Source organism: Rattus norvegicus, chromosome 2 (assembly GCF_036323735.1).
Source record: "Rattus norvegicus strain BN/NHsdMcwi chromosome 2, GRCr8, whole genome shotgun sequence".
Lineage (NCBI taxonomy): Eukaryota > Metazoa > Chordata > Mammalia > Rodentia > Muridae > Rattus > Rattus norvegicus.
Window position 1 is genome coordinate 177,063,083 of NC_086020.1, and position 25,051 is coordinate 177,088,133.

Here is a 25,051-nt window from a genome sequence, read left to right on the forward strand (position 1 = left end):
GCGTGCATCACACTTTATTAAACAAGAAGATGGGCAGCATCCCTTCATTCGCCGTATACAGTGTCGTCGTTGCTGTCGCTGTGGGCGGATGAAGAGAGCTCCTCGCGGGGCGTGCACACCGGGCACTGCCGTTGCATGTCGTCCCAGCACGACCGGCAATACAGGGCCTTGCAGTCCGGCGTGGGACACACGTAGGACTCGGGCGTCTCTAGTGCCTGGCACACCACGCAGCGCCGACGCGTCAAGCGGCGCAGGAGCGGGCACCGGCGGTACAGCGCGTCCACCACGGGGGGGCGCTGTTGGGAGGCGAAGTGGATTGGTTAATGCCAGGTGGGCTGAGCAGAAAGGGTTGTCAGGGGCACAGGGCAGCTCTTTGTGTAGGAAGTCCCGAGGCCTGACAGTGCTGTATTGGAGGAAGCTGAGGTGGACAAAAAGAGCCCTGGAGTGTGAGGGTGATATGGAAGTAAGTCTAAAGAGTCTTCTCCATGATGGAATGCGGAGCCTGTCATGCCCAAACTCACTCCCCAAGGATGACCCACAACAATCATATACAGAGTTTGGTTCTTACAATGAGGCTTAGAAAGGAGTAGGGCAGACAGATTATGGTAATTTACACCTTACAGATGGGCTGGAGAGATGGCTTAGTGGTTAAGAACCCTGACTGCTCTTCCAGAGGATTGAATCCCAGCACCCACCCACATAGAGCTAACAACTGTCTGTAACTTGAGTTCCAGGGAATCGGATGATCTTCTGGCCTCCCTGGACACCAACACATTAAATACGTATAAGTTTTAATTAAGTCTTAAAAAAAAATCTCAGAGGGGTTGGGGATTTAGCTCAGTGGTAGAGCGCTTGCCTAGCAAATGCAAGGCCCTGGGTTTGGTCCTCAGCTCCGAAAAAAAAAAATCTCAGAAAGATGCTGTAAGTTTCCTAAGTCAGATCTGAGTCAAACCTGGCAGGAAGCAAGCCCCAAACTTTGCTATCAATCCACTCAGTGTGTCACTTCCCAAATACCCTCTTCATACAGTTGCAGGAATCCTTCCCTGGCCATTGCTGGAGAAATCCTGCCAGATAAGAGCAGATCTGGACTTGCCCTTCAGAGCGCTCCGAGCTCTGTTTCTTTCCAGCCTTGCTCCCCAGTTCCCGCCACACTGAGTGCGCTTTGCTTTTCCCTTAGCCTTCGGTCTGGGCATCCCCTCTGGTCTCTGAGTCCATTTTTCACACCCTGCTCCTTCAGCTTAGAGCACGTCTCCCCCTGCTTCATCTGGCCATTCAAGTTCAGTTTACTTCAGGACCAGGTCAAGGAACCCCAGCCCGCATGCCATGTTCATGTGTGCCATGGGGTATGTGTGACAGTCAGAGGACAGCTTGGCAGTCCTCTCCTTCTGCCAGGTGGATGGAATTGAACTCAGGTCATCAGGCTTGGTGGCTCAGTGTGCACTTGCTCAGGTGTGTGTGCGCGCGTGTGTGTGTGCGTGCGCGTGCTCTGTGTGTGCGTGCGTGCGTGTGCGTGCTCGTGTGTGTGCGTGCGTGTGTGTGCATGCGTGTGTGTGCATGCGTGCGCGCTCGTGTGCGTGTGTGTGTGCGCGCGCGCGTGTGCGTGTGTGCATGCGTGTGCGTGCGTGTGTGCGCGCGCGTGTGTGCGTGTGCGCGCGTGCGTGTGTGGTGGTGTTACCATCTCTTTCCAGGGAGAGAGCTGATGTTGTTTGCTTAGGGCACACAGCAGCAACTAACTTGCCCGTAGAATGTTATTCTCATACCAGCATCAATGAAGTACAGCTCAGCTATTGTGACAACTGAAGGAATGAAGTCGTCTTACAGAAAGACAACACCAGGCCCAGCAGTTGACAGGGACACACAGCTGACATACAATGGTAGAGATGGAGCTTCTCTAGCAGCCAACCACCATACCACTCCTACAACTCTGAAGAATGGCCTCACAGACCCGTCTACGCTCTCTGTTCTTCCGACGGAAAACCAGACTCAGTGAGGCCCATAGGCTCCTACAGCTTCAGAAAGTGTGGACTCAAACCTCGTTCCAGTTCTTCCACAGACTGCATGTTTCCTCCTGAAGCCCTACTGACCCCTGACTACCTGCCTCCTCTCCGTTTTCCGGAATCACCTTGGGCTCGTCTGCGGTCTCTTTCTGATGGTGTCATTGCTGCCCTACAAACAGACCATCAGATCTCACTTCTCCTTTTTGCCACTTCTGAAAGCCCCATGTGTGTTTCAAGCTGTGCTGAGGATTGAGTTTCAGAGACAGAGACAGACGCAGCCCTGACCTACCCTGCACCTGCCAGACCCACTGAGCTCCAACGGGCCCAGGACACTGGGGGTGCTGGGTGTACTAAAAAGGATGTTCCTTCTCCGAGAGTCCTCAGACCCTGTGGAGAGCTGGCAGGCTTGCTTGGAACTGTACTTACTGGAGTGGTCTGCTGCCGTGCCCGCCGGACAATGGCCGCCCTCCTCAGCTTTGTGAAAGCTGATCTCTTCCTCAGTAACTCATTGTAGAGGAAGAGAACCCGCTTCTTCTCTCTCTGAAGGGTTGGGTGGGAAGCAAGAGGAACCATAATAGTGATTCATCATAGCAGGGAGGACATGGGGCTGGTAGGGGGTTTGCGTGTGTATGTTTAGGGGGTGGAGTTATCTGCCGGTTCACCTTGGGGAAGTAGAAGGCTGCGATGACCCTCCGGAGTCGGTAGCCAAAGGCCTGAGCTAGGCAGACACACATAAGCAGGCAGGTTGGCAGTGAGGCTCTAAAGTAGCCGCCGGCAGACAGGCCCACGGCTCGGGGCAGGCAGGCTGGGGGAGAGGGCAGACAATCAACAGTCTAGTCGGTGCCAGCTGAGGGCAGTGCTAAGTTGATCTCCGCACCCCAGGTACAGGGTGGACTTCCAGTTTGACTCCCCTGCCTCTTCTCGTCCATCTTGCAAAGCTCTGTAAATAACACAGCTACTGACCATTTTCTCCCACCCCACCATCACCACCTCTGGAGGTTGCTTGATTTCAGTTTTTCGCTGTGACAGAAAGGTCTATTGGACGAGGAGGCAAGACCTGAAAGCTCTGGCAACCATTTTTCTCTGATCCAAGCTTGCCTGGGTCAAATCTTCCCAGTTCAAGCCTGCCAGACCTCTTCTCTCCACTTGTAAAGTCCAGTCTTCAGTCCTACCCTATTCTGATTGAATGCTAGCCCTAGACTGCACACGAGCCCAGCCTCTGGCATCGCTCACGCATGTTGTTTGTCTCCATTTCTGTATCCGAGGTGGTGTTCAGAGCTCCGATGGTTTTCCGAAGGAGCCTGGCAAGTATGGAGTCTCCCTCAACATTTATCTCCAGCTTGTGACTGCCTGGCGGAATGGAGAGAGGGTGTCCGGTAAGAACTGGAATTATGGGGCTGAGGTTTTTCTTGGGATGCAGAAAAGGAAGGAAGAGGTATGGGAGACAGGAGGGAGGGGGTTGCCACGTGGGCTCCGGCCGGGGCCCAGGCTTACTGCGGAAGGAGTACTGCACGAAGGAGTGGTGACCAATGGTGTCAAAGATGGAGTAGAGCACCCAGTCGATTGCAAACAGCACCAGCAGCAGGAGGAGGATGGGCAGTGTCTCTAGGAGCTCCCTTATCTGTAGGGAGCCCAGGTACCCTACAGTTGGGTACCCTTTGCCCTGGTTTGGAGCTTGGAGTGTTCTCTGCCCTTTGCCCTCCACCCTCAGAGTCTCAACAGCAAGTTGCACCGCCCCATCCCGAGACCCACTTCCCACTCCAGTCTCACCACATTGCGCATCTCCGTGGCCTGGATAGTGGCCTTGAGAGGGAAGATGACGGATGTCTTTTCTGCCTTGCGGAGTGGCAACAGACTCTGTTTGCCCTGACAAAAGTTAAGAGGCCTTGCTGCTCTTTCAAAGGTCCCAGGCTCAGTTCTCAACACCCACATCGGGTGGCTTGAAACTGCCTGTAACTCCAGTTACAGGGGACCCAACACCCACTGCTGGTCTCCGAGGGCACTGTACATGTGCACATGGCACACAGACAGACAAGCAGGCATATACCCATACACAAAAGTTTTAAATATCTTCACAGATAAAAGAACTAAGGGCCCTCCTTCTCCTGGATTATGGAGCCATACAGGGCACAACAAGACATCCTCTGGCAGGGTTAAGTTCCCTTACCAGCTTCTTCCTGCGGGCATCGATCTGATAGAAGTAGGTGCTGATGTAGATGTTGTCAAAGCGGATGTCCCAGTTGTAGTTATCCATGTAGGAGAAGGCTCTGGGGAGGGAGAGGAAGGGCTGTCTCCATCTTTCTGTATCAGTGTCTCCCCATCCACACCCAACCATGGGCTTCTTTTAGACACGGTCATCAGATCAACGGGGATTCACTGAGCATCCCTGTGTCTGAAGCCTAGGCCAGGTGACCTGGTGATGAAGGAAGCAGGCAGACTCCACCCTGCCTTCTGGTTGTACAGCGGATGTCCACCTATGAGATTGTAGAGACCCGACAGAGGAAGGCATGGACAGTCTGTGAGTTAGGGGCAGACAAACGTTTGTCTTGCAGGAAGAAGGAAATAGATGAACAGAATCAGAAAACTCTCCAGATTGCAGGAATCACTCAGTGCTATGGCTCCCATAGTTGTTTTATTTTATTTTTTTAAGGACTTATTCATTTATTATATATAAGTACACTGTAGCTGTCTTCAGATACATCAGAAGAGGGCATCGGATCTCTTTTTTTTTTTTTTTTTTCTTTTTTTTTTCGGAGCTGGGGACCGAACCCAGGGCCTTGCGCTTCCTAGGCAAGCGCTCTACCACTGAGCTAAATCCCCAACCCCGGCATCGGATCTCTTACAGATGGTTGTGAGCCACCATGTGGTTGCTGGGAATTGAACCCAGGACCTCTGGAAGAGTAGTCTGGTGCTCTTAACCGCTGAGCCATCTCTCCAGCCCCATAGTTGTTTTATTTATTTGATTATTTTTGAGATTAGGTCTCACAAGGTTGCCCTGGCTTGCCTTGAACTTATAGACATCTGCCTATCTCTGTCTCTTGAGTGCTGGGACTAAAGGAGATCTCCACCGTGCCCTCCAGCTTTACCTGCTGTACACCTCAAACAAAACTCATATCCAGACACCTCCTGTCTTTCCAGCACACCATGCCTGCCCTTCCTGACTTCCCCTGAGCTGTGTGTGTGTGTAGACATATGTGGACATATGTGAGTGTTCTCTGTGTAGCTCCCAAAGTCCCATATAATACTTGCTTCTAAGAAAAGAATTATAATTTTAGAAACATATTAAAATTGCAGAAATAGGGATGGAGAGATGGCTCAGAGGTTAAGAGCACTGACTGTTCTTCCAGAGGTCCAGAGTTCAATTTCCAGCAACCACATGGTGACTCACAACCACCATGGATCTGATGCCCTCTTCTGGTGTGCCTGAAGACAGCTACAGTGTACTCATATGAGTAAAAATAAATAAATATTTTTAAAAATTGCAGAAATATATTAAACTGCAAAATGTGAAACATAAATCCCACTTTTAAAGAACAATCCCGGGGTTGGGGATTTAGCTCAGTGGTAGAGCGCTTGCCTAGGAAGCGCAAGGCCCTGGGTTCGGTCCCCAGCTCCGAAAAAAAAAACCACAAAAAAAAAAAATAATAATAAAGAACAATGCCACTGGAGTCTTCAGAAAATGCAAAGATAGACCGGGGCACCCCCTTGTGGAGAGACCGGCCACTGCAGTACTGGGTTTTCTTTGCTTGGCGAAATCCCCCCCTCCCCGCCCCCTCCCCGCCCCCTCCCCGCCCCCTCCCCGCCCCAACTCTGTCCTGTTTCTGAGTGATCTCACCCAGGTTGAAAGCCTGGCAACGACTTTAGACTCTCCCTTCCCTCTCCAAGCTTGGCTTTCAGAACAGCCGCGTCTTTCCACTTCCTTCCATTTTGGGCCATCTTCCTGCCCCACCTCACTCTGTCCTCATTCCCTAACCTCTGACCTAGCCTGGCCTCTGCCCCTGTGGCCCCACCCCCTTTACGCCCGATCCACATCCATCTTGTGGCTACCTTCCTGTTCAGGGTCTTCCTGCAGAGCTTTCCAGACTGTTCTAGCCAAGCCAGCCTCAGTTCAGCCCTCCACCCAGCCACTGCCCTGTAACCTGCAGATGCAGCGATGTGGAGGTCCTTGCTCCGAGAACCAACCTTCCTTCTGTTGACCACAGATCCTACCCGAAGCTTTCTGGAGCTTAGCTATGGCCACCCCGGTGGAACCCCCTCATCTCCCACACCTGTTCCCACTGCCGGTCCATCCTGTGGCCCTCGAGCCATCTGTGTTTTGTGTCTTTTTCACCATCTCAACTAGACAAGGAGTGTCTCCAGGGTAGCAACATGGCTTGTTCACCTTTGTCCTTCCATGGGGCCCGGGCTACCTAATCATTCACTTGGAGCCACTCTAGCCTGAAGAACAGGGACAGACAGCAAGGGTCTCTATGTCTGCCCTTGTCCATCTCCTGCCCAGCCCAATGGAGGGTGGAGGAAAAGAGGAGAAGGTCCAAAGTCAGTGGGAGAACCCCAGCACAGTGAGGGCCAGGGCAGCCCCAGGTGGACACCAGGCTGGGTAGGGTTGTGGACTTTGTTCTAAATGGAAGGAAAGCAGCTGCCAACACAGCGGGCGGGAGAGAATGAAAGCAAGACTAGGCGATAAAAACGGCACAAAGTCAGAGCCAAGGGGAATATGAAGGGCAAAGGAAAAAAGTCTACAGTCAAAGCTAAATGTGTGTGTGGGAAAGCCAGTGTCAGGATGGGTGCCGGAAGGAGGCAGATGAATGAAGAGGGTTGCTTTTTTAAGACAGTGGGGACATGGGTAATATCTCTTCTTACAAAATGTCCACATGCCCATTGGCCCTAAAAACAGGCAGATCAGAGTCAGAATCCAAATTGGGGGTGTTGGTTCTGCATCTCGCATACCAGGGCTCCCGTCCGGGGTGGAGGAAGGGGCAACAGGTGGAGCTGGTGACTCACGCATGGAAGACAAGCAGGAAGGTGCAGGACAGGAGCACGTGCATCAGCCCCACAGCCCACTGCAGACGGGCCTCCTGCTGGTGAGCATAGTCCCGCACCTCGACGCTCACGTGTTCCCAGTTCGTGCTGAGACCCACCACTGCAGACTGCTTCTGCTCCTGGGAAGGGAACATGTGCAAACAGCCTGCTACAGTCTCGCCACACCCCACCAGCCTCTTGATGACACATTTCCGCTGGCACCCTGCGTAAGCCCCTGATTCTCCCAGGACCTCCAGGACTTGCTCCTTCACTTGCTCACTAGTTTCTGTGACAGTCTTGCTTCCCTGCACCCACATCAGTTGACACCATCTCATGACACTGTCCATCCATCCCCAAGCCAGACAAGTATGTTCCGCAGGCTGGCCTGTTCCACCACTCAGACACCTCTTCCCTCTCTCTTGTCCTTCTTCCTGCCTTGCTCCTGGCTGGGATACCTTCCTCCCCCACCCCCCTGTTTCCTGTCTGCACCTCTCCCTCCTCCACACCTTGGCCTCCTACCTTAATGTCAATATTGGCTGAAAATTCTCCAGACAGACCATGAATAGACTGGTTGACCGAGTCATAGGTTTGCCCAAAGTTGCCTTCCACGGGGATGCGTTTGTGACACCAGATCTCCATCACTGGTCGACAGCGGGGCCAAGTCAGGGCCTCTTCATCGAGGCTGCATCCCAGGCCTGGCTGCCCTCCCTTGAGCCTCTTCGTCTAGGAGTTTCTGCCCTTGGCTTTCCTTGGCACCCACTCCTCCCTCTTCTAGCAGTCCTGGGTTCTCCCACCCAGCACCGTGGCCTGACGCCTCACTCCTATCTTTGCATCTGTCTTTAACCATACTGAATACTAATCATGGTCAGCGTTTCTAGAGCAGTTCCTCTGGGTACCACTGCTGTTAGGACTTGGCATGCATCAGCCCATTACGTTTCGAAACCCTTACGGGGAATGAGAACTATTATTATCTCCGTCTTTCCAGTGGAGAGGCGGGATGCAGTCATCTTTACTACAGAGCAAGTAGGGAGTGAACTCCTGTACCCACAGCACCCACACTCTTCACCTGCCTCCGCTCCTGCCTTAAACCTATCGGGGTCCCCAGGGTTCAATCTTCCAATCTAGGGTAACCCTTCCCCCCATCCTGCCACCAACCCTTGGCAATGTTACAGAAGAACTTGAACTTCATTGGCAGGCAGAGCAGGCTGTTCAGGAGTGGGACCTGGATGCGTTGCATGCACCGTTGATGCTTTTTGTCAAACCAGCGGTAGCAGCTCAGTATGGCCTTATTCACTACATCTATAGCAAAAGAGACAGAGGTGTCTGGGCTTCCCAGGCTTTGGCCTAGAGCCTGGCCCCAAAGTCTGCCCCGCCCCTGCCCTGCTCAGGGACACTCCTCACGAGAACAGCGCAGCTTGGTCTTCAGCTCATACACCATCTGTGTGGACAGGTGGAGTCTGGCTCTGGAGGTTCCGGTTCCGAGGGCCTTCGTGCCTGGGGCTGTGTCCATGTCCTTGTCCTCAGGTGAGTAGCCAATGTTACTCTCCACCTGGGCATCCAGGTCCTCAAAGGAGGTCGAGACGTTTGCAATCTCTGTTTTCAGTGAGTCTTTGCTGCTCTGGGGTTAGGAAGCGGGGAGGGAGTGGGAGAGAGGGAATTACAGAGTCTGCTTCCCAATTTGTCTCCTGGCAATGCTCTTGCCAACATCTACAGGGGTGAGTCCTGAGGCAAAGCCACCCGCCGGTTCCCCACAGTTCACGTGCTCGTGCTTGGTAGCCTTTCCACACTCCTCAGACCCTCAGCTTTTCCTTGGACCACTCTCTTCCTCCATCCTTACTGCTTAGTGGTTCCCACAACTGTGAACGTTGCCCTTCAATGCTAATCTCCCATAGCCCCATGGCCTCCCCTCCCCGAATCCTCATCTTTCCAATATTCCCAACCCCCCGCTCCAGCCGATAGCCCCTAAACATCCCATTCTCAGATCCTCTGGGCTTCGAAAGTCAATATTCCCAACTTCCCAACATTCTAGTCCAGCTGCAGAACTGAGTCCTGCCCATGTGGGTATCTGAAATAATGTAGGTCTGTATGTCCCTATGGTACAGTGGCCCCAGGATCAGGAAGCACTCTGCAGTGTTTGAGGATAGTCCAGCCCCAGTATCAAAATATACTAGGAGCATCCCTACTAGATGACCATACATCCAGGGCCATGCTCCCAGACCGAACCAACTCAGTCCTGGGGATGAAGACTGTACAGGGTCCTGACCAGCATATCCTTGAACACTGCCCGCAGAGGGGCCGTGGAGACGCGCCAGGCAGATCGGGTGTTGTTGATTTGCAGCTCCACGGTGCAGCCCAGGGATGCTATCACCTCATTGATGTTGTACTGTAGATTGGCCACCGGCCCTAGCAAAAGAGGCCCAATAGATCACCTTCCTGCAGAGTCAGTGCCCTCTTAAAGCCTCCCCTAGCAACTTCTCTGAATGCAGACCACCCACTAGACCACAGGTCACCTTCTAGGGCTGTGCAATGATAGCCTTGAGCAAGTCTGTGAGAGACCTTGTTCAATCCTTGTCATTTTATCCCCATTTAGGAGGCTAAAATGTGGAGAGACACTTTCTGAGGAATGCAGCAAGGTGGAAGATACACACACACACGCACACACACACACAAACAGACACAGAGAGACACACACACAGACACACACAGACACAGAGAGACACACACACAGACACAGAGAGACACACACACAGACACAGAGAGACACACACACAGACACACATACAGACACACACAGACACAGACACAGACACACACACACAGACACAGAGAGACACACACACACAGACACAGAGAGACACACACACAGACACACAGAGACACACACACACACACAGACACAGAGAGACACACACACAGACACACAGAGAGACACACACACAGACACACACACACACACACACACACACACACAATTTCTCCTCTTTCAGCAACATGACCCCCACTGGACCCTGGCCTGCCCAGCATCACTGCTTTGGTATCACCAGCTGGCACTTTGGGACAGCCCCTTCTCACCTTTGTAGATGGAAGCCAGAGCATATCCCATGATAAAGAGTCTGCCTTCTTTGCCCAGCATCTTGGGTACCAACAGGAGACTGGCACAGCGGATGTGAGGGGAGATGCCCCAGCCTATGGCCCCCAAGCCTATTGAGAGATCCAGGACATGGGAGATGAAGTAAGGAGACAGCCTCAAATTCCATTTATCAGGCCGCCACCCACTCCAGCCTTCTCCTGAATCTATACTGCCCTCATCTCCATTTACACTGGCTCTGATAGACTCCTCAGGCCCCATTCATTCGTTTATTCATTCACTCATTCATTTACCAGCCATTTATAGAGCACAGCTGTGTGTGTGTCTCTCTAAGGTCCTGCGGAGACGAGGAGGGATGGAAAAGGCACAGTCGCACGTGCGTGTGCCTGTGAGTGTGCCTGTGGGTGCCAGGCTGGATGCATATTTACGTTAGGCGATGAGGGAGCAGAGCAGGCAAAGGAGACATTGAGGAAGTGAGCATTGGTGGGCAAGGTGGTGAGAGGAGCAGTCAGTGTCCTACCTGGCCATTCCCCGTGTTCTGACACCTACAGCACTCAAGTCCCCACCCTTGCCATGTGGTCGCCCTTAATCACGCGTGGTGGTTGGTCGGTGACAGCAGAGGCACATGCGGTCTCTGCATGGAGACAGTGAGCTCTGTGAGGCTCATAATCCAGAGAGAAAGACAGACATGTAAACAAGTGACTACTGCGGGACAGACGTGCTCAGTGCACCAGGGAGGGGCTTATGGAGGGAGCTGTGGAGCCAAGGAGGGTGTGGGTATTTCTGCAGGGAGGGGTGCGGCTGGGAAGGCTGGACAAAGGAGATGATGTGTCAGCTGGGCCTGGGAGATGAGTAACTGTTGTTAGGAGACACAGATGGCAGTCCAGGACAAAGGAACAGCATGAGCTAGTCAGGGTACAAGACGATCCCCCGTGTAGAGGGAGTCTTTGCCTAATGGTGGCCAGAGCAAACCCCAAATACTTAGACTCCCACCATTTCCACTGTCCTCCCACAGTCCTCGTGCTCTCTCACTGGGACTAGAGCCTACTGCTCCAACCCTGCACATGCGAAGTAAGTGTCTACCAGTGAGCTCTGCCCCCAATTCCTAGACTGAGACTTCTTTTGTTTATTTCTTTTTTCTTTTTTCCGGAGCTGGGGACCGAACCCAGGGCCTTGTGCTTGCTAGACAAGCGCTCTACCACTGAGCTAAATCCCCAACCCCTATTTCTTATTTTACTTTATGTGGATAACTGGTTTTTCCTTTATGCACACCGTGCACACTCCTAACCCATGGGGGCCAGAACAGGGTGTCGGATCCCTAGAACTAGAGTTATAGTTGTGAGTCACCATGTGAGTGCTGGGAATAAAACCCAGGTCCTCTGGAAGAAGAGTCAGTGCTCTTAACCACTGAGCTATGTTTGCATCGCCGCTGCCTGGAACTTCCTAACTCGTCTTCTTACTTCCTCCCTCACCACCTTCCACTTCAGTGGCCAAGATGAGCTTATAACTCTGATCATGGCCCATCCATTTTTCAATTCTGTCTTTCTATCACACTTGGTGGATAGACTCCAAACCATTAGACCCTGGAGATCGGCCCCTCCCACTCTCTCCCAGGATCCCAGGCCACGGAGTCTTTGCCTATAAGTTCATGGGGTCCTGGCCAATGCCCATTTCTCACCAGGTCTTCAGGGTGTTGTTACCCTGTGCCCTGTCAGCTGCACTCCTCCCCCGTGGCTCCACCTAGACATACAGGTTTGTGGCAGACCCTGGATGCCACCCAGCAATTTTTTTTTTCCCTTCTGCCTTCTCACTTGTTAACACAACTGGATTTTGTTCAAGGACAATAGCCTGGTTCTGCCCTGGCCCCTGGGGGTTGAGTCTGGGTTTGCCTAAACCAATCTATGCATTACAGGGCAGCGAAAGAAACTTGTTCTGTAGTCTTGGCCTTCTGGCCAAAGACTGGAGCTGAGACAATGGCTGACAGACAGGCTGATCGCTGTTTTATGTCCCAAGAGCTCCCTCAGCTTCATACAAAGGGAAAAAAACTAGTCTTTTACTTAACCCAGCCAGTTTATAGAAGGAGCAGAGGGCTGGGTCATTATACTCCACAATACTAAGTAGGTAATAATTTTAAATAGAGAGATCTGGGCCTGGTGTCACATGCCTAGCACCTCAATTACTCAAGGGGCTGAGACAGGAGGATAGAAAAGTTTAAGGCCTACCTGATCTGTAGAGCACGTTTACCATCAGCCTGATCAACTCCATGAGACTCTCTCAAAAAGTAAAAAGGACTGGGATGTGGCCCAGTTGATGGAGCGCTTGCCTGACATTCGTGATGCCCTGAGTTTGATGTGCTGGGGACAGCACCAAAACCAAACCAAACCAACCCCAAACCTAGGTGTCATGGTGGTCTATGCTTTTAATATTAGCCTAAGAGGTAGAGGCAGAAGAAACAAAGGTTCAAGGCCATCCTCAGTCTGTGATATATGAGACCCTGCCCAAAAAAGAGGAGGGGGTAGAGAGAAAGAGAGAGACAGGGAGAGGAAGAGGGGGGAGGAGAGGGAGAGGGAGAAGAGGAAGAGAAGAGGAGGAAGAGGAGGAGGGCTGGATATGGCAGAATTTGAGAGGCAGGCAGATAAGATCTGTGAGTTCAAGGCCACCCATATGTGGTTTACATAGCTAGTTCCAGGATAGTCAAAGCTACAAGAGCAAAAGTTTAATTAATAAAAATAAACCAGAAATGTGAATGTTCTGGAAGTGAAGGGTAACTTTTAGTGTCGGCAGGCACAGGAGGACATTCTGAGGATGGGATATCACAGGTCAAGTCCAGACCCTCTAGGGACTATCTCAGGGAGGGACCCTGCCTCATTCCTTGTGGACTAGATTCCAGCAGAACTGTAGCAGCTGGCTGGGTTGCTCCAGGCCCTGTCCTGTGTAGATCCTAGAGTGTGCAACTTCTCTCTAGGGAAGAGGGCAACTACAAAGTCCCTAGCAGTTCCTGAAGGCAGCAGGCCTGAGGCTCTCCATCCGCAAAGACAGCCTGCTGGGGGTTGGGATGCACATCTCAAAGGAGGAGCCTACGGATGGCTCACAGAAGCTACGGGGGTCCATCTGAGTACCCCCAAAAGAACCTGGCATGCCAAGGGCACTGGTGAAGGATTATAACAGCATTGGCGGCTTAAGACTTGGCCCCTCCCCATCGTAAAAAAATAAAGATTTTTGTCCTTTTCCCTCCAATCCTTCCTCTTCCCTTTCTGACATCAGAAGAAACAGTAAGGAAGCCTGTAACTCTAGCACTTTCGAGGTGAGGACAAGGAGGATTAGGAGTTCAAGCCCAGCCTAGGCTACCTGAGACCTTGTCTAGGTGGGGAAAGGGTGCAGGGTAATGTAGTGGGATGAGTGGGGATTGGGAGGAGCGGCCAGAGGGAGTGGTGTAGCTATTGATAAACTGCCCTTGCTCCAGTAATTAACTTCCGCATGTTTGCTGGAGGAATTCTAATTAAACACAGTAGGTCACACACTGTAGGAGCCCTGGAAGGACTTACTAGGAAGAAAGGTTTCACAGGTAGGGCAGGGTGAGGGAAGGGAAGGTGGGGTTAAAAAGACTAACATTCACTCCAGTGTGTTAGTGCATGCCTTACTCCCAGCCCTCAGAGGGCAGAGGCAGGCAGATCTCTGAGTTCGAGGCCAGCCTGGTCTATAGAGTGAGTTCCAGGACAGTCAGTGCTACACAGAGAAACCCTGCTTGGAAAAGCAAAAAAAAGGGGGGGAGGGGACTAAATTCATTATATGCATATATGAAACTATCAGTGAGTGCTTCGAAATGAGGCACGGAGCAAAGCTACACTAGAAAGAGAAAGAAGGAGAGAACTGAGTAGAAGGGGAGCTGTGTAGGGCCCTTTCACTGCAGGACCCAGGACTGAGGGGCAGATGGAGGTGAGGCAGATTGGAGCAGCAAGGAGAGGTGGTGACATTTTAGAAGTATGGGAGTCTGAAGTCCTGTAACCCCTTAAAATAAGCCCTAACTAGTCAGCATACCTGGGACTTGTGCATGTGTGAGCGAAAGGTCACCCACAAAACAGGAACTCGGAGGTCAGACAAGAAAACGGTCTCTTGTAGTCTTGGTCTTATGGCCAAAGACTTCATGTGTTCAATAAGCTTTAATTAAGCTTTAATTCCATCCCCCTGGCTTTGGGACAGGCTTAGGAAGGGCATCCGCTGCTGTAGAGAGAGATGTGAAATGGCTGCTGGCAAGTTTTCCTGGTTCCTGACCGGGGCAGGAGAGACATGCTTCCTCTCTGAATTTTGAAGCTAATGCATGGAGATGTGATACCTGGAGCTGTGGCAGATGTGTTGTAACCTAGAAACCTCTAGCCAGGGTCATTACTTGACAATCCAGACTGGCCTGGAACATAGTGAGTAGGTAATCTTGAATTCATGGCAATCCTCCTGCCTTGGCCTTATAAGTTTTGGGGTTGTAGGTTGGTTTTTCCAGACAGGGTTTCTTTGTGTAGTCATGGCTGGCTGAATTGGAACTAGCTCTGTAGACCAGGCTGGCCCATAACTCGCAAGGCATTTTGGTTTGGGATTTTTTTTTTCTCTCTAAATGTAAACTCCAAAAATGGCTGGTGCTTGTCAATTTTGTTCACTTCTGAATCCTCAGTAAGTAAGTAAGGAATGAATGAATGAAGAAATGAACAAACGAACTGAGTTACTTAAAAATAAGAAGTGTGGGGCTGGAGAGATGGCTCAGAGGTTAAGAGCACTGTCTGCTCTTCCAGAGGTCCTGAGTTCAAATCCCAGCAACCACAACCATCTGTATTAAGATCTGATGCCCACTTCTGGCCCGCAGGCATACATGCAGGCAGAAAGCTGTATGTTGTATACATAATAAATAAATATTAAAAAAAATAATAAGTGTGCTGCAGTGGTCAACAGAGGTTATAGGTTAGGCTTTGGTCTATGCTGTGTGGGCAGTAGGACTCCAGGACTTATTGAAGGCAGCGGTTGGGAGCCTCTCTCCTCTGAGCTTCCTGTCTTCCTTTTCTGATGTGTAAGAGGAGGCTAAAGCTGTGGACTTTGGGGCACAGAAGGAGCAAGCTCCAGTTTTCTCCAGGCCCCTAACACCCGGCTTTACCCACTACTAACTTGTCAAGCCATACAACGCCACCACCTTCTGCTCCTCGTAAATGTTCATGGGGTTCACCAAGAGCTGAAAGAGACCTGAAGGAACAAGGTGAAGCCAAAGTCAACGGACAGTTCCAGCCCTGCCCCAAATCTGCCCTTCTGCTCCCATACTTGCCTATGGCCAGGAGCCCACCCGTGCCTGTTCCTAGCAGGAAAGCAGTGACTGGGAACTCTCCTGGCTGGCGCCACAGGAACCGGCTCCAGGAAACTGGAAGACCCCAGCGTAGGAGCCCCTGTATGACTGGAGGGGAGACAGTTCAGCTCAGAGCCTCCTCTTCTAGCTGAATGAGGCTCATTAAGCTTAACACTTTATTTTTATTTATGAGTGCATGTGTGCCTGAGTTTATTTGCATCGTGTTGATGCAGGGGGTCAAAGGATGTTGGATCCCCTGGAGCTGCAGTTACAGGCAGTTGTGAGCTGTTGGATGTGGATGTTGGATCAGGTCCTCTGGGAGAGCAGTCAATGCTCTTACCATTGAGCTATCTCTCTAGCCCTCAAAGTTTGAGGGTCTTGAAACCTTCCCCACCCAAATTATTTATTTAGTTTATGTATATGAGTGCTCTGTCTGCGCGTATGCTCGGAAGGGCATACGATTTCATTATATAGGGTTGTGAGCTGCCATGTGGGTGCTGGGAGCTAAACTCAAGACCTTTGGAAATGTAGCCTACGCTCTTAACTGCTGGGCCATCTCTCCAGCCCCAAGCTTTGAGATTTTGAGAGGATCAGATACTGGGGAATCCTGGTGGTGGGGGGTGGGGGTTAAGGTGTGGAGCACACTAGGAGGAGGGATGTTGAGGAATAAGGTCTGAGTGGGGTAGAAGAGAAGAGGGCGGGACTGAGGGAGGACAGGAGGGATAGAGGTTGCCAGGCCCCATCGCAGAGGAGAAAGGACAAGAGGAGTCTGGGGGATGATGGAAAGAGGCAGGCATCTCAGGGCTGTCTCACTGGTGTGGGGCCGTTTCCTTTGTTGCCCTCCTGCTCGGTACTGACGCTGTGTAATGTCCAGTAGCCTATTCTTGAGAGCCTCTTTTATCCCAGAAATCTTTTCAAAGATTCCCAGGCTGTGAAATGTTGATGAGAGGAAGGACATGTCGCCCGTGTGCTTTGCTTCACACACAGCCCACGACTGGCCTGTGTCCTTCAATTCCTCAGCTCCTTGAGCCCTCAGAACTGGGGAGCAGCGGGTTCTGAGACACACCCATCGTACAAGCCTGCAGAACTTAGAACAGGACGAAGAATTCCAGGCCCCACAGAACCTGAAGAATCTCCAGGAGGAGACACACTGGCATTTGGTCCCAGCAGCCATGGTCAAAACTGACATAGAATGGCCCTCTGGGGAGGAGAAGTCCAGCATGGCACGGGCTGTGGTCCGAAGTACCTGTGGCTTTACCTTGGGGTTGTCCTTGGCCACAGCCTATGGGCTCTTGGAGCTTCTAGCGGAAGGACACAGCCCCTTTGGCTGCCTGGTGACCACTGTGACTTTGGCTGCCTTCCTTGGCTTGGGCATGGGGTTCTCTCGCCAGGTCCGGGTCTCTGTCTTCTTGCTGCTTCCTCAGGTCTTCTCCAGTGAGCCTGGGAGCAGGGCAGGGCTGGGCTGGGGTAGGGAGGGAAGTACTGTAAAAACTCACGTTAAGGATTAATAGCTGCCTTGCGGCTGGGGGTCCTGCTCTGTAACTGAGTTGTCTCCGTAGAGCAGAGCCGTTTGCTGCTGTTGGTGGCTGCCTTTGGGCTGGTGCTCCAAGGGCCTTGTGCCAACACCCTGCGCAACTTCACCCGGGCAAGCGAAGCTGTGGCCTGTGGGGCAGAGCTGGCACTGAACCAGACAGCTGAAGTGCTAGAGCGGGTCAAGCAGCCCCTCGTCAGTAAGGCCCACCTCTGCCTACCAGGGGTTCCCACCCTGCAGGTCTTCTCTCCTTCAGCTTAATAGCTTTCTGCTAGAACTGTGTCCCACCCTAAGAGGGGCTGGACCTGGAAAGTCACTTTCTAGTCCGGCTAAATCCTCTTCCCCTTGCCCTCCAGCCTCTTCCTCTACCTGGTTATTTTCACAGCCCAGCACCCTGCCTCCCTAACTGCTCTGATAGCTGCCCCCTTTTATTCCCTCCCCCCAGGAAATGGTGAGAATCAGCTCCTGTTGGAAGAGGCCTAAAGCAATGTTGCCCTTTGTCCTCAGGTGCTCTGACCAAGATTAAAGCTATTGCCCAGAAGGCCAAAGTGGTGGCTGACCGGGTACGCAAGTTCTTCCGGTCTGTCATGGATGGTGTGAAACATGTAGGTAGGTGTGTTACATGTTTGGTTTGGGAGGTCAAAATGCCCCCAATCTCCTTATCCTAGTGCCTCTCCAGGCCTGCTTGGGTCTCATCATACACAACACATCTGACCACTGACCAGTTCTGGGGAGTTAGTTGGTGTTACCCAAGTCACTGAAAAAGGCCGGTACTGATGGCACAGCTGTCCCCAGCCAGGTGCCTGCAGAACATGTGGTATTGGCTCCTTCATATTGGCGATGTGTGCAACTCAGAGCTGGGCAACCCTTACACAAAATGTGCTCGGGTGTTTGATGATGCCAAGGACAACTGTATGAAGGTCGTGCCGCGATTCCATCAGCTGTGTTATGTGCTCTTGCCATTCAAACTGGTGTTCTGTGGACTTGCCAACTGTGAGAAAGCCAGGGGTTCCCTGCAGGGAGGCATGGACGTGGGGAGTGAAGCACTGTGGGGTGTGTGAGAACCCAGGATCAGTCAGAAGGGTGGGCACAGGGGATCATATAAGGGGCATTGAGTGTTGAGCCCATGAGGATTCTGGGGTCAGAGAGAGAAAGGTGAGCAGGAAAGAAGGACTTATGGATGCTAAGAAAGATAGATGCACAGTAGAGAAAGGTCAAAAACCATTAGCAAATGAAGAGATTGATGGGAAAGGCAAAAGGTTGAGAGAGCCCCGTGAGAGGAAGTTTCCAGAGGTGGGCAGGCAGGGGCTGAGCCTCCTGACCCTGAGCTCCCCTGCCTCTCAGTGGTCCAGTTGTTCTGTGTCATCCCCATGTACCTCCAACAGTTTCTGCGAAAGACCATCAAGACCCGTAAGTGACCCCTTCTGCCCCCACTACCAGTGCTCTTGTCTTACCGTGGCCACTGGCAGCTGATGTCTCCTGGTCTGTCCACACGTGAGAATCCAAGAGCAGGGAAGGACTTTGCAGGGTCACCCAGACTAATGTTGCAGTTGAGCTGATTGGGAAACTGAGGCCCGGCACGTGGGGGAGGTGTCCCATCAAAGTCAGACTTCAGAGCAGAATCCGGGAGGAACAGGGCCTCCCACCAGAGCTTAGGTCATGGCTCACTCTCGATGAAGCAGCAGCCTTAGGCCAAGTCTAGTGCTGTGTGTCTGGAAGGTGTCACTGTTTCCTAGTTTAGGTCTGGGCCCTGGGAGTTCTAGCCGGTTTGTGAGTTTTGTAACTCCTGGGCCTGGACACCCCCACCCCATGCCCTATGTCCTCTTAACTATCCCGGCTCATGTCCCCTCTGACCCCACTGGTCTCAGCCGTGATGAAACTGCTCGATCGGGTACGTCGTGAGTTTGAGTTCAACATGACAGCCACCCACTACTTCTCTGTGGACCTCAATGCCTCTCGGAGCCTGTCCCAGGTGGCTTTGGATCTTCATGAGGCTGTCAGCATGAAGTTGTACACTGCTAGGGAGGTCCTGTCTATGATGGGATACACCATGCCTCTGCTCTTTGGACTTCTCTACATCCAGTGAGGGTCTACTAAGGGCCTGTGGGAGAGATGGGCTGTAGGGCTGGCCATCCGTGGCATCCTGGGGGTGAGGGGAGGGGAACTGGCAGGAGAGCATAGCCCGGGGTACCTGGAGGTCTGTAAAGAGAGCCAAGGAGAACTGGAGAGATGGCTCAGTGGTTAAGAGCACTGACTGCTCTTCCAGAGGTCCTGAGTTCAATTCCCAGCAGCTACAAATGGTGGCTCACAACCATTTGTAATGGGATCCAATGACCTCTTCTGGTGTGTCTGAAGACTCATATAAATAAAAATTAATTAAAAAATTAAAAAAAAGAGAGGCAAGGAATCTCATATGCTCTTCTCCTCAGAGCCCTCTATTATCGGTATGGTTACCTGAACTGGGACAATTTTGACAACGTCTATATCACCAGGCGCTTTCTGGACATGGAGGCAGTGCGCTCCTTGGCAGGGCTGCGTACGGTGCTGCCACTCAGTTCTCACGAGGCAAGGCACTACGTGCAGCCAGGTGAGGATGCTGAGGATAGAAAGGAAGGGCTCTGGAGCAGCCTGGGCCTTCCACAGCCCCGTATGTCTCTGAGTATTTTGGAGCATAAGGGGCTAGAGAGAGGAGGGATGGCTTCGGGCTGAGATGAAGACACATGGAATGACATGGAGCAGTGATATGAGGTTGGGAAGGATTTCTGAGGTGAAGGCAGGAGGGGTGGACAACCTAATAGGGAAAGGAAGACTGACTAGGAGCAGGAGCCAAGCAAGCACAGAGGGGGTCCAGGGATGAGATACTGATGATCCCAGGTAAAGCTGCAAGGCTTGTCCATAAACCATCAAACCCCTACCCCTGAAGAGTGCTCTCCTACCCCTGAAGAGTGCTTCCCTATCCCTGAAGAGTGCTTCCCCTACCCCTGAAGAGTGCTCCCCTACCCCTGAAGAGTGCTTCCCTACCCCTGACGAGTGCTCCCCTACCCCTGAAGAGTGCTTCCCTACCCCTGAAGAGTGCTCCCCTACCCCTGAAGAGTGCTTCCCTACCCCTGAAGAGTGCTTCCCTACCCCTGAAGAGTGCTTCCCTATCCCTGAAGAGTGCTTCCCCTACCCCTGAAGAGTGCTCCCCTACCCCTGAAGAGTGCTTCCCTACCCCTGAAGAGTGCTCCCCTACCCCTGAAGAGTGCTTCCCTACCCCTGAAGAGTGCTTCCCTATCCCTGAAGAGTGCTCCCCTACCCCTGAAGAGTGCTCCCCTACCCCTGAAGAGTGCTTCCCTATCCCTGAAGAGTGCTTCCCTACCCCTGAAGAATGCTCCCCTACCCCTGACGAGTGCTCCCCTACCCCTGAAGAGTGCTTCCCTACCCCTGAAGAGTGCTCCCCTACCCCTGAAGAGTGCTTCCCTACCCCTGAAGAGTGCTTCCCTATCCCTGAAGAGTGCTTCCCCTACCCCTGAAGAGTGCTCCCCTACCCCTGAAGAGTGCTTCCCTACCCCTGAAGAGTGCTCCCCTACCCCTGAAGAGTGCTTCCCTACCCCTGAAGAGTGCTCCCCTACCCCTGAAGAGTGCTCCCCTATCCCTGAAGAGTGCTTCCCTATCCCTGAAGAGTGCTCCCCTACCCCTGAAGAGTGCTCCCCTACCCCTGAAGAGTGCTTCCCTATCCCTGAAGAGTGCTTCCCTACCCCTGAAGAGTGCTTCCCTACCCCTGACGAGTGCTCCCCTACCCCTGAAGAGTGCTCCCCTACCCCTGAAGAGTGCTTCCCTACCCCTGAAGAGTGCTTCCCTATCCCTGAAGAGTGCTTCCCCTACCCCTGAAGAGTGCTCCCCTACCCCTGAAGAGTGCTTCCCTACCCCTGACGAGTGCTCCCCTACCCCTGAAGAGTGCTTCCCTACCCCTGAAGAGTGCTCCCCTACTATGAAGAGTGCTTCCCTACCCCTGACGAGTGCTCCCCCTTACATGGTCCTCCAGTCTCTTTCCTTGTCTTCTGGGCGAACAGTTAAACTAGGCTGAGCTTGTAGGAGCAGGCCCCTTCCAAGGGCTGGGATATATGGGCAGGAGCATTGGGGAACTTCTGAACACCTACTCCTTCAGGTTCCTTCTTCCTGACCCGATGGGAACAGATTTTATATATTGTGGAGACCTTTAACCTCGCCCGCCATCTCCTCCTTGTGCTCCTCCTGGTCTTTCTGGACTATGGCGTCTTCTGGATACTTGATCTGGCCCGGTACCACCTCCAGGGCGAGATTGTAGCCCGCAGTGAGTGCCCACCTGTCCTGTGTCCGTCCACTCACCCCATGCATCCTTCTCGTCCCTGGCTGCTCCTCCTGGGGGTATCTCTGGAATCCTCATGTCACTTTTCCAGCCTCCACCTCCTATCTGGGTCAAGGATAGAGCATAACAGAATAGCTAAAGGCACAAGCTCTAAGTCAAACTGGCCTGGGTTCAAATCCCAGCCCTGCCCTTTATCAGGATGTGATTTTAAGTAATTTGCTTGGGAGTGGGAGACAGAGCCCCAGCACAGTTAATACCCCAGGTTCAACCCCCAGTACACACATCCACATACAAAGGACAAATTGCTTAACTTCTGAGAGCTTCAGTCTGCTCACCTGAACAATGGAGCAATGGCTGCTGACTGGGTTACTGTAAAAGAGTCAGACTTTTTGGGGTTGGGGATTTAGCTCAGTGGTAGATCGCTTGCCTAGCAAGCAAGCTCAAGGCCCTGGGTTCGGTCCTCAGCTCCAAAAAAAAAAAAAAAAAAAGAGTCAGACTTTTTGTTTAGCACCTCCTTAATCCATGGTTGAGACCAAGTCACAAGCTAAGGAATATAATTAACCTGAATTTGTACATCAGGACATAAAGAACAGAAGAAAAAAATAAACCCAAAGATAAGGTGTCTCAGTGAGTAACGCACTTCTCACAGAGGCTCAATCTGAGTTCAATCCTCAAAACCTTTGGAAATGTGGGAAGAGAGAACTGACCCCACCCAATCATCCTCTAACCTCCAAACACATGCTATGGTATATATACCACCTTAGCTACACACACACACACACACACACACACACACACACACACAGACATGCACACACATACACTCATGCATGCACATACATGCACACACATACACTCATGCATGCACACACATACACTCATGCATGCACACAGGCATCCACACACATATTCATGCATGCACACATGCACACACATACACGCATAGGTGTACACAGGTGTGCACATGCATACTCACGCATGCATGCACACATGGATGCTCATGTACTAATAACAAATGAGTAAACACCAAAAAAAGGAAAAACGAAACTCAGCCCAAAAGTAAAGCACAACAAACCTGAGAGTGGTGCTCTGTACCTGTAATCCCAGTGTTTGGGAGGCTGAGACAGTACTGTAGGGTTGAGTGATGAGGTGACATAGTGAAACCCAGTCTTTAAAAACAAAGGAAAATTTGTCAGCTCTCAACCAACATTTCAGTGGTTCTGGGATGGTCATGATGATCGTAGCAGTGCCAGCTAGCCGGATCATGGTGTTAGGACAGAGGCCGGACCTTAGGGTACCTTGAGAGGTACCTATGGAGGGTTCTGTCTACTTTCCACCCTGCAGAAGGTGGCAGAGGTTGGGCCATTGCCTTGAGTGTCTCTCACAGTACCTTTGTGCCCTGCAGGCCCTGTGTTAGTGTCTATAAAGGTGGAAGGGACCGGTTATTCGGGGAATATTTACCGTGACCTGGTGTCAGCTTTTGACGTTCTACAACAAGGCAACGTCAGTATATTGTCCCGGCGCTGCGCGCTTCGTCCCTCAGAACCAGATGCTAACGGTTACATCGTTATCGGTAGTTACCTCACTAAGAGTGAGGGGATGAGGGGAGTGCGTGGACCGAAGTGTGGAAGTGTGGCTAGTGCCTTGGGCAGCGGGTAGTGCTCACCGTGTGCTGTGCCCCCAGGTACCATGTATGGTCTGTGCTTCTTCGTCACTCTGTTTGGCAGCTATGTCAGCAGGCTGCGGCGTGTCATCTGTGCCTCCTATTACCCCTCCAGGGAGCAGGTGAGGGAGCCATCTCCATCAGTGCTTTGGATGCTGCTAAGTCGGTGGCTGTCTCTTGGCTTTGAGGATAATGAAGTCCTTGGCAGCCCAGCCTTTAGTCCTCTGCCAGAGCCCAGAGCAAAGACCAAGCCCTTGGGTGGAGCCAGGAGGAACCATATCCTTTGAATCGGGGCTTCCTGAAGTACATCATGCCTTCAAGGCTTTGCTAAACCCTTGGTGGCAGGGCAGTGTGACATACTCGGGTGTACTGTATGACGGTTGCTGTGCAGGGACTACAAGATGACGTAGAGAGTCTGTCAGGCTGCCAGACAGGCATTTAAATTATTATCACTGCTTTTTGTTTTATGTGCATTGGTGTTTCGCCTGCATGTATATCTGTGTGAGGTTGTCAGAATTCCTGGAGCTGGAGTTGTAGACAGTGGTGAGCTGCCGTGTGGGTGCTGGGAATGGAACCCGGCTCCTCTGGAAGAGCAGCCAGTGTTCTTAGCTACGGAACCATTGCTCTAGTCCCTCTAGAGCACTTAAAGTATTCTTTTACTTTTTAAAGTTTTCATTATGTGTATATATTTTTCCTGTGTGAGTGTATTCCACGTGTTTGTGGGTGCCCACAGAGGCCAGAGGTGTTAGATCCCCTAGAACTGAAGTCACAACCTGTTGTGAGCTGCCTGATGTGGGTTCTGGGGGAACTGGGGTCACTTATTCCCATCCCTGATCCGCCTCCCCCCAGGAAAGGATCACCTACCTCTATAACATGCTTCTGAGTCGTCGGACCAACATACCCGCTGCAGTGCAGCGAGCAGTGAGGCGACGGGCAGCTGACCAGGGTCACATGAGTATCCTCCAGGTGCTAGCCACCCGGTGAGTCTATTGTGTTTCCCTACAGGTATAGGGTGGCAATAGACAGATAAAGAGCCAGAGGTCAGAATGGGTCCTTGTGCTTCCCAAGTGATACAAAGTCTGGTTGAGGGGGCTGTAGAGATGGCTCAATGGTTAAGAGCACTGGCTGCTCTTCCACAGGTCCTGAGTTCAATTCTCAGCAACCACATAGTGGCTCACAACCATCTCTAATGGGATCTGATGCCCTCTACTTGTATGTCTGAAGACAGGCACAGTGTACTCATAGGCATAAATCTTTACTTTATTTTATTTTATTTTAAAGATTTATTTACTTTATTTATATGAGTACACTGTAGCGATCTTTAGATGCATCAGAAGAGGGCATCAGATCCCATTACAGATGGTTGTGAGCCACCATGTGGTTGCTGGGAATTGAACTCAGGACCTCTGGAAGAGCAGTCAGTGCTCTTAACTGCTGAGCCATCTCTTTAGCCCCATATACATAAATCTTAAAAAAAGAAGAAGAAGAAGTTTGGTCAAAGAAGGTATCTAACCCATAACTTTCATGTCCTGGAGGGAGAATTAATGATGGGAGTTTTATTTTTAAAAGATATTTGTTTTTATTATATGTGTATGAGTGTTTGGCCTGCAGGCATGTGGGTGCGCCTTATGTACGCAGCGCTGGCAGAGGCCATAAGAAGGCATCAGATCCCTTTGGACTGGAGTTACAGATGTTGCGTACCCATATCCTGGGGACTGAAGTTAGGTCCTCTGAAAGAGCAGCTGGTGCTCTTAACTGCACGTAGGCCACCTTTCCAGACCCAAGGATAAGATTTTTTTTTTTTTAAAGATTTTCTTATGTGTCTGAGTGTTTTGCCTGCATGTACGTACTATGTGTACTAAGCACATGTCTGGTGCCCATAGAAACCAGAAGATATTGGATTCCCTAAAACGAGTTACGGATGATTGTGAGCCATCATGCAGGTGCTGGGAACCAAACCCAGGCCCTCTGCAAGAACAACAAGTGATTGTGCTTGTGATGGGCACCAAGCCATCTCTCTGGCTCCAAAGAGCTAAGGGTTCTTGAGAGGGAGGAGTGAAGGAAATGAGGAGGGGCCAGACAATGGAGAAACAGGCTAGAGTCAAA

At 51.7% G+C, this 25,051-nt stretch overlaps 2 protein-coding genes across 12 annotated transcripts in view; one reads left to right on the forward strand and one right to left on the reverse strand.

Moving 5' to 3' along the window:
• On the reverse strand, positions 1-16,832 carry Dcst1 (DC-STAMP domain containing 1). Of its 3 annotated transcripts, none has more exons than XM_017591306.3 (16): positions 16,683-16,832; positions 15,407-15,532; positions 15,253-15,327; positions 10,089-10,217; positions 9,280-9,419; positions 8,418-8,634; positions 8,172-8,315; positions 7,536-7,657; positions 6,999-7,156; positions 4,165-4,264; positions 3,768-3,863; positions 3,492-3,618; positions 3,231-3,347; positions 2,660-2,802; positions 2,424-2,537; positions 1-296 (listed from the first exon to the last, which is right to left on the reverse strand). In XM_017591306.3, the coding sequence occupies exons 3-16, from the start codon at positions 15,299-15,301 to the stop codon at positions 45-47; spliced, it is 1,908 nt and encodes a 635-aa protein (XP_017446795.1). In that variant the 5' UTR covers positions 15,302-15,327; positions 15,407-15,532; positions 16,683-16,832; the 3' UTR covers positions 1-44. The 3 variants fall into 3 exon arrangements, with proteins under 3 accessions (XP_017446795.1, XP_038959692.2, XP_008759465.3); XM_039103764.2 differs by having other exon boundaries at positions 16,283-16,772; XM_008761243.4 differs by having other exon boundaries at positions 16,238-16,772.
• Positions 16,492-25,051, forward strand: part of Dcst2 (DC-STAMP domain containing 2) — a 13,993-nt gene continuing 5,433 nt past the window's right edge. For 2 of the 9 annotated variants that reach the window (XM_008761240.3, XM_008761239.3), the window contains exons 1-11: positions 16,492-16,858; positions 16,984-17,154; positions 17,463-17,564; positions 17,751-17,948; positions 18,300-18,365; positions 18,824-19,037; positions 19,385-19,542; positions 21,103-21,267; positions 22,688-22,855; positions 22,967-23,067; positions 23,795-23,925. In XM_008761240.3, coding sequence (XP_008759462.1) covers positions 16,597-16,858; positions 16,984-17,154; positions 17,463-17,564; positions 17,751-17,948; positions 18,300-18,365; positions 18,824-19,037; positions 19,385-19,542; positions 21,103-21,267; positions 22,688-22,855; positions 22,967-23,067; positions 23,795-23,925 — 1,736 coding nt within the window. In that variant the 5' untranslated portion in view covers positions 16,492-16,596. Of the gene's footprint in view, positions 16,859-16,983; positions 17,155-17,462; positions 17,565-17,750; positions 17,949-18,299; positions 18,366-18,823; positions 19,038-19,384; positions 19,543-21,102; positions 21,268-22,687; positions 22,856-22,966; positions 23,068-23,794; positions 23,926-25,051 lie in introns of those variants that run through there. The other 7 variants (XM_063282718.1, XM_039103766.2, XM_063282719.1 and 4 more) reach the window with 4 other exon arrangements.